We start from the raw sequence: 8,122 nt of genomic DNA, 5'->3' as shown, positions 1-8,122 counted from the left end.
TTCTCGGATTGCTCTTACCTTCTCTTCATCCACTCGGATTCCATCGGCACCGACTACAAATCCGAGGAAGAGTAATTGATCCATCATGAAACTACACTTCTTTAAGTTGATAAACTACACTTATTCTTAGTTGGGAATTTAGCTCCAACACTTTCCTCACGTGATCCATGTGATCCACCGGGTTGCAACTATAGATAAGAATATCATCGAAATAGACAACAACAAATTTTTTGATAAAGGTTTAAGTACCTGATTCATGAGTTGCATAAAAGTGCTTGGTGCATTCGAAAGGCCGAAAGGCATCACCATCCACTCATAAAGCCCCTCTTTAGTCTTGAACACAGTTTTTCATTCATCTTCCAGTCGTATACGGATTTGGTGATATCCACTCCTCAAGTCAATCTTCGAAAAAATCTTAGCCCTAGATAGCATATCAAACATGTCACTTATTCGAGGAATAAGAAACCGATATTTGACCATGATCTTGTTTATTGCCTGACTATCCACGCACATTCACCAACTTCCATCTTTCTTCGGTACAAGTAAGGCCGGTATTGCGCATGGACTCATACTCTCTCGCAAGTGTTCCTTCAGAATTAACCCCTCTACTTGCTCTTGCAAAATAGCATTCTCCTTTGGGCTCATTCGATAATATGGCAAGTTCGGGAGACTTACTCTTGGCACTAAGTCAATATAGTGCTGGATATCTCTCATGGGCGGCAGTCCTTCGGGCATCTTTTCAGGCATGATGTCTTGGAATTCTTCTAACATCGGTCGCATTATATCGGGAACTTCTTGTGAGATAGAGCCTGGGGTTCCCTCGGTCACCAATGCTATGATGTCTTGGGCCTCCTTAACTTCTTCTATAAATTATGATCTAATGGATAGGAGGACCGGCTTTCCACTGGTATGAGTAGAATTTTCGACTTCTTTTAAGGGTCGAAATGTTATCTTCCGACCATCCCAAAAGATAGTGTAGACATTGGCTCTTCCTTGCTACTGGGCATCCACGTCAAACTGCCACGGTCTTCCCAGGATTAAATGGCATGCATCCATCTCCATAACATCACACAAAATAGAATCTGTGTAATGCTTATCGATCGAAAATGTGAAACGACATCTCTCGGTTACTAGTGTCTCGGTTCCCCACTTGATCCATCCGATCTTATATGGAACTGGGTGCTTCTCAGTTTTCAAACCCAACTTTGAAACCATCTCCTTAAACACTACGTTCTCCTCGCTACCACCATCACTAATCACATCACATACCCTCTGGTTGACTGTGCAGTGAGTATGAAAAATCTTGTGCCTTTGAGATTGATCCTCTTGCCTCGGGGTCAAGAGTAAATGTTGAATTACTAAGGATCGGGAAAGTGGGATTCCCTCATCAGCGTCAGCCAACTCCTCTTCCTCATACTCGGGTGTATCAATATCTCCATTCTTGGACCCTTCCTCTAGCTCAGGTTCGATCAAGTTTACCATCTGCCTCCTGGGGACATTGATGCGACCAATGTCCCGGTTGGTTGCATTTGAAACACTTGTCTAGACCGGGCCGTGCGTATGGATTGTTGGCTGGTTGTCTCGGGGTGCTTGAACTACTACTGGCTCCTTTTCCTGTGGAAGTCACTGGTTGACTTGGTGTGACAGTCGGGACTAGAGGTTGTTTTCCCCGACCCTGTGTTAGTCTTGTCGAATCGCTCGGGTTTCGCTCCCAGGTTGGTGCTTTAGGCCTCTTTAGTTGCTTCTCTGCTCGGGTTGCCAAACTAACTGTCTCGTTCAAAGTAAAGACAGGATGCAGAGAAACCTTATCTTGTATTGCCACACGCAGTCCACCAATAAAAATCATCAACATACACCTGGATGGTCTAACCTACTTGTCGACACTCTTGGTATTGTTGGAATAGCCATTGCTCAAAGTCCAGTGGTAAAAACGGTGCTTTGAATAGCCGCTTCATCTTCAACCATGAAGTTGCAGGTCCCTTCCCTTGTCAGGCTCGGGAAATCTATAATTTTTCCCACCAAGCAGAAGCTTATCTTACCAACTGAAGTAGCGGAAGACTAAGGTAACTAATCAAAGAGCAGCGTCTTTGATTCTGCAAGGAGAAGTGTCTTCGTCTTCTACCCTAAAATATAAAAACAAGCCATCAGGCTAAAAGAAAGATAAAACTCAGCAGAGTATTTGAGAGAGAATTCTATAATTTTATAATAATCAATTGATTTTGTTTTACATAATAAGCTAGCCTATTTATAGAAGAGAAATCCTTGGAGAAAAAGTAAACCTACTTCTAGTAGAGAAAGTAAATCTAATCTTAGTAAGAAAGTAAACATAATCCTAGTTAGGGGTGTAAACGAGCCGAGCTTGAGCGAGCTTCCCTTGTTTGGGCTCGGCTTGTTTAAATTTTACTCGAGCTCGAACTCAAGCCGAGCTTAAGGACGAGCCAAAAAATCAAGCTCGAGCTCGAGCTTATAATAAGTCAAGCCGAGCCGAGCCAGTTCACGAGCTGGCTCTTATATTTAATTTAATTTAATAATTTATTCTTTTATTATAAATTTAAACTTCAAGTACTCCTAAACAGCTTAAGAAGCCAGCTTGCATATAAATATTTGCTTAGTCTGGCTAGCAGAGTATGGAGTCCAAGTCAATATAGTAAGGCACTTTATTTCGAAAAGAGATGATATGCATCATTTTATAATAAAAGGATGCTATTAGAAAAGGCAAAAAAAAAATAAAAATCATCATCAATTTTTTATATTAATATGAAGAATTATGTGAATAACTTCCAATTCGAGCTTTATACGAGCTGCTCACGAGCTTAGCCGAGTCGAGCCGAGCTAGCTTCGTTTAATATTCGAGCCACGATTCGTGTTCATGAAACGCTTCATTTAATATTCAAGTCGAGCACAAGCCGAGCCCGAGCGAGCGGCGTGCTCTCTTAACAGCATTGATCCTAGTAAGGAAAGTAAACATAATTCTAATAGGAAAAGTAAATATACTCCTAATAGGGAAATCATTAAAAATAAACATAATTCTTGGGGGTGGGGACACACATGTCCTGCATCACATTATCAGGCATGGGCCCTCACAGGAATATCTATGCAAATTTCTTGCAGCAGCTTTGAATTCAAGCATAGTAAAACCAAAACTTACAATGAGGGAATTTCCTTAATCTGTATTTACATGTATAACATCTCATCTTTTTTGGAAGTTAAATGCCTTGATTGAATAGGCAAAGGTGAATCCAAAGAACACTGAAATTCCAACTATCACAATTGCAACAACACCCACAAAGTCATTTCTATACCCAAAATAACTCATCAAAAAATCTTCCACGGTCTCACCAGAATCAAATTTTTCATCAATGCCTCCAAATTGTGAAGCAATCATTCCATACAAGGTCCAAGAGACAGGGCAAGCCCAATAGTACCATCTCCACCAGATTGGCATCCTCTGTCACAAGGCAAATTTAGTCCCTTATAAGTTATGGTTTGAGTTTGTATAGTGCAGCAAAACATGCATAGGGATTGAAACTTACTGTTCTGGGAATGACAAATCCTGAGAAAAGATTCCAGATTCCATAAAAGGCTGAGGAAACTATAGCAGCAATGTTGTGGTTTGGAGTAACAGCCACAGCCATCATGCCATAGAAAGTGAAGTATAATAGGGTGAAGTACATGAAGAAGATATACCAAAAGAATTTGCTCACTGTCCAATCAAACCCAATCATGGCATACACTATGAACCCATAGATTAGGGTCTGAACAAAAATGTAAGGAAGCTCAATAACAACCTGCAGAACAAATGGAATTTGGTGAGGAACCATGGTGATGGAATTTACTAAACTGGAGAGTTTCCATTTAACTAACAAGTGAAAATACGCAAACTAACTTTGTGTTATATCACTACTTATTCTAAAAGCTTAAGCTCATAAGAAAGAGTAAATTTAATCATTTAATCAATATTTTAACACTTATCATAACGTATAGACTCAAAATCCCCATTGATAAGTGAGGCTCAACAAGTAGAGTTATGGTTCGAACTCAAGACTTTTGGCTCTGATACCATGTTAAATCACAATTTATCACTAAAGCTTAAGTTCATAAAAAATAGTAAATTTAATTGTTCTTTTAATACTTTAACACTCTATTTTACATAATTCCATATTCTGCAATTTTTTAGTAAAAAAAAAGAAAAATCTTGGGAATTAGTCCACAACCGAAATGGTATGCCCTATCCATTATACATGTCAATCAACACAAAAATCTCAAAATCTGAACTAATTAAATACTAGAGCTACGAAGGACTTCTCCATAGAAAGGCAACCTTAATGAACTTCACAGGCCAAGTAATGTACCTGTCCAAAGGCATATGGCAAAGCAGAATACATTCCAGCTGCTCTTTCTCTGTAAAAGACTGTTCTCTCAATGGCCACAACTGGCTGCACCGATGAGGCATTTTGTACCCCAAGGAAGAGCACGGCGGCATACATGGAGCCCATTGCATTAAAAAGATCTTGTCGGTTTCGCCTGCATTCCCAAGAAAAATTTATCAAGTTAAGGGCTAAGTAATTGGAATGCCATTTTCACATAAAATGTTTTGGTTTTTAATTTTTTGTACCTTTTGGAGCCAATATCCCAGAATATTGTCCCAAACATTAAAGCTGTGAAAGTTGTGAATAGGAGTCTGACTGCAGTGTATGGTGGGTTCCGCCAATATGACAAATGTTGTTTCCATAGGCAAGCCATACATTGGGTAAAGAAAGGCTGTGAGTATTGTGTAGGGAAGTACAAGTCATTTGAACCTAGCGGAGGTGTACTTAATTCCTCGATCAAGGCCTTGTTTCTCCTGAATCAATCACCATCCAGTATTAGTTACTATAGAACAGAAGATCACACTAAACAGTGGCAATTTCTTAAAGAACTTCAGTATTTTCCCCTTAATTCAAAGGGCATTTCAAAGTCTCAATGTTTGGTAATATCTTCCTTCTAAAAAATAATAATAATTATATAGCTCAGAAAGAAAAATAATGATATCAGTCTCCAAGTCAAGTATAGATCACCATTGTAATCCTACCTGTAAATTTCTGAGTTCTTGTATATGTCAGTAAAGTTCACCCCAAGAGCTACTTCTTGTGCTGCTGAAGTAAACTCCAACATCCAAGTAGCAGGATTGTATTTATCCTTAATCTTAGGAACTCCATCAATTCCCTTTGATGAAAACAACTCACCTATGTTAGTAACACAGTGGCAAACAAGGGAAAAATTTATACCATCATGGATTTATTAGCCTAACCTCAAAGTAGTTGATCAAATGGGAAGAATGGCGGCCTAATGGACCTACATATATCTCTTCACCACCCCGTTTCAAGAGAAATAACTGCAACACAATATTGAAGTTTTAAGTTCTTGTGTTAAAATTAACACAAATTTTCAATTAACAATTGGTAATGTATCTCACCTCATCAAAAGCATCAAATATATCAATGCTGGGCTGGTGGATGGTGCACACCACAGTTCTACCTGTGTCTACTGTGTTCCTCACTGTTCTCATCACTATTGCTGCTGCCCTGGCATCAAGACCAGAGGTCGGTTCATCCATGAATATAATAGATGGGTTGGCAACAAGCTCAACTGCGATTGTCAGCCTTTTGCGCTGCTCCGTCGATAGACCATTCACGCCGGGCAATCCAACAAGGGCTTCTCTTAGTGAGTTCAGCTCCACCAACTCCATAACTTCCTCAATGAACATCTGCAACCCATCAATCACATTTTTTAGTAACCGAATAAGCCTGAATACTGTTAAAGTAATATTTATAAGTGATTAAATTTACCTCTTTTTATCAATTGAAGCTTTTGGGATAACTGATAATTTAACATGGTATCAAAGTTAAAAGTTATGGAATCGAACTTTAACTTCGTCAAATCATTCCCCATTTTAAATTAAATATTCCACGTGTTGGGTCTCACCTATTAAAAGGGAGTTTGAGCCCACACGTGAAGGGAAGTGTTAAAGTAATGATTACAAGTGATTAAATTTACCTATTTCTATCAGCTTAAGCTTTTAGGATAACTGGTAATTTAACAAATATAATGCATGAATGTTAAAAGTTCATTCAATTAAAATGAGCAACCTTGCTTTAGGATGCCTATCGAATGAAAGCTCATGAATTTCTATGTCTTTCTTTCACGTATGGATCTAAACTCCCAATACTAAAATAAATTATCCCTTGTTCTGAAGTCTTAAACCGATAACAAACGATAAATTTAATCATTTAACCGATATTCTAATAGAATCAAAATAAATCGTAAGGTCAAAACTATACCTTTCTGGTTGCGAAGTCAACCTCAGGTGGTAACCGAAGCCATGCAGAATAAACCAAAGACTCATAGACTGTCACATGAGGAGAGTGGATGTCAGTTTGCTCGCAGTATCCTGATATGCGGGCAAATGTTTCTTGCCTTTTGGAATACCCAGATATAGTGATGCTTCCCTCAATATATCCACCAGTTTTCCTTCCCGCCAACACATCCAATAGAGTAGTCTTGCCTGCACCACTCACACCCATTAGAGCAGTGAGGACTCCTGGCCTAAAAGCACCACTCACACCCTTCAAGAGTTCCAGCCGATCCTCAGGAACTCCCTGAGCTTTCATTTCCTGCAAGCAACCGTGATAACAAATTTAGGATGCAGATACATTAATCAACACCAGGAATTAGCTGAAATATTCTCATTAATAATGAAAAACAAAAATTCTTAATATGATAGATACCTGTGGCATGTCTATAGCATATCTGATTTCATCAAATGTGATAGAAAGGGGTTCAAAAGGAAGAACCATGCCCCGGCGTTTAGCGTCATTAATGCTGCCCACTCTTGCAGACAAGGTCCTGGATGATACACTTCTTCGACTTTCGTTCCCTCTATCTGCATTGTCATCGTTGTGAATATGTTATAGCTAGAATCCAATGAGAAGAAATATAAATGTGAATCTGAGAGCTTGATGACCCACCAGAAAAGCTCTTTTCTCTTGATGGTAACTCAATGAACTCTCTACTTGGACCACTTCTGTTAGCTTCTTTCTCAGCCAAGGCCTCTTTGGATAATACGGCCTGAGGCTTCCCAAATGCTGCAGCAAAGTAGTCTAATTATCAGAACATTATGTCCAATTATGAAAACTCAAACTCGTATGAGTAGGGTACTTACGATCAAGATATTTGAGGGCCAACGTGAATAGGAAATTGAAAAGCAAAATGTATCCAATTAATGCTCCAACTCCAATCCAATACCAATGTGCTCCTGTGAATACCCCTCGAGACTCCAGGACTAAAACTCCCAATGGCTCTGTTGAATTAGAAGGAACCTATGACACGTATTTCCACATATATACTTATTAGCTAGTATTGATCAATATCATTAATTTTCCCAGTTCTTTTACTCATAATATGTGTCTGTTTTGTTAGAATTCAAAGAAGTGATGCTTACATGTCTCCAACTTTTTCCAAGAAATTCATTGACAGCTATAGCGTTCTGTGCATACATCATTGGAGAGATCCAGTAACCCCACACCCACCATTTCTGTATATTATCTGATGCAAAAGAACATAGTTTTTTAAGCATCAGCTTCTGTAAAAAAGAACCAAGAAGTTAAGAAGATTTATTACATAAAGAGTGATTGTATCATTTTTTTCACCTCGTGATAAAACAAATCCACCTAAAACAAGAACTGCAAGTAAAGCGAAAGACCCGAATGTGTTCGCAACAATGATATTTCTCCCTAATGCCCCCATCAATCGGAACAGTCCAGATGCCATCTGGTTAATACATAGGAGTAAAAGAAAGTGTTTGAAAAACCTGCCATATATGAAGAACGACGCACATTAAAATCTTGAACTTAAATTTGAATTGAAATGTTTATAATGACTTCTTTTTGCTCTCACCGTTCAATGTTGGGATCAAATCCTATGACATAATAAGTCATGACTACCCAAACGGCAACTTCAAGGAAGGTTATTGGGATCTTAAGTATCCATGTTGGTAGAGAGTATGCCCAAGAAGGATAGAAGAGGAGGTCCCTCTGCTTATAGAAGACAGGAAGTTTCATGATGGTCATGGCAAGCTCCGAGA

The 8,122-nt window shown here is 38.9% G+C and overlaps 1 protein-coding gene across 1 annotated transcript in view; it reads right to left on the bottom strand.

Moving 5' to 3' along the window:
* The window catches only part of LOC132190733 (pleiotropic drug resistance protein 1-like), a 9,587-nt gene that overhangs the window by 1,059 nt on the left and 406 nt on the right, over window positions 1-8,122 (bottom strand). Inside the window, exons 2-14 of the mRNA XM_059605785.1 lie at window positions 7,936-8,114; window positions 7,689-7,849; window positions 7,481-7,584; window positions 7,202-7,358; window positions 7,008-7,124; window positions 6,768-6,922; window positions 6,321-6,653; window positions 5,456-5,746; window positions 5,291-5,374; window positions 5,072-5,205; window positions 4,616-4,843; window positions 4,353-4,524; window positions 3,534-3,788 (exon numbers count right to left, since the gene is read on the bottom strand). Coding sequence (XP_059461768.1) covers window positions 3,534-3,788; window positions 4,353-4,524; window positions 4,616-4,843; window positions 5,072-5,205; window positions 5,291-5,374; window positions 5,456-5,746; window positions 6,321-6,653; window positions 6,768-6,922; window positions 7,008-7,124; window positions 7,202-7,358; window positions 7,481-7,584; window positions 7,689-7,849; window positions 7,936-8,114 — 2,370 coding nt within the window. The remainder of the gene's footprint in view (window positions 1-3,533; window positions 3,789-4,352; window positions 4,525-4,615; window positions 4,844-5,071; window positions 5,206-5,290; window positions 5,375-5,455; window positions 5,747-6,320; window positions 6,654-6,767; window positions 6,923-7,007; window positions 7,125-7,201; window positions 7,359-7,480; window positions 7,585-7,688; window positions 7,850-7,935; window positions 8,115-8,122) is intronic.

This window comes from Corylus avellana, chromosome ca8 (genome assembly GCF_901000735.1).
Source record: "Corylus avellana chromosome ca8, CavTom2PMs-1.0".
NCBI lineage: Eukaryota > Viridiplantae > Streptophyta > Magnoliopsida > Fagales > Betulaceae > Corylus > Corylus avellana.
This window is presented reverse-complemented; position numbering and strand designations above follow the sequence as displayed.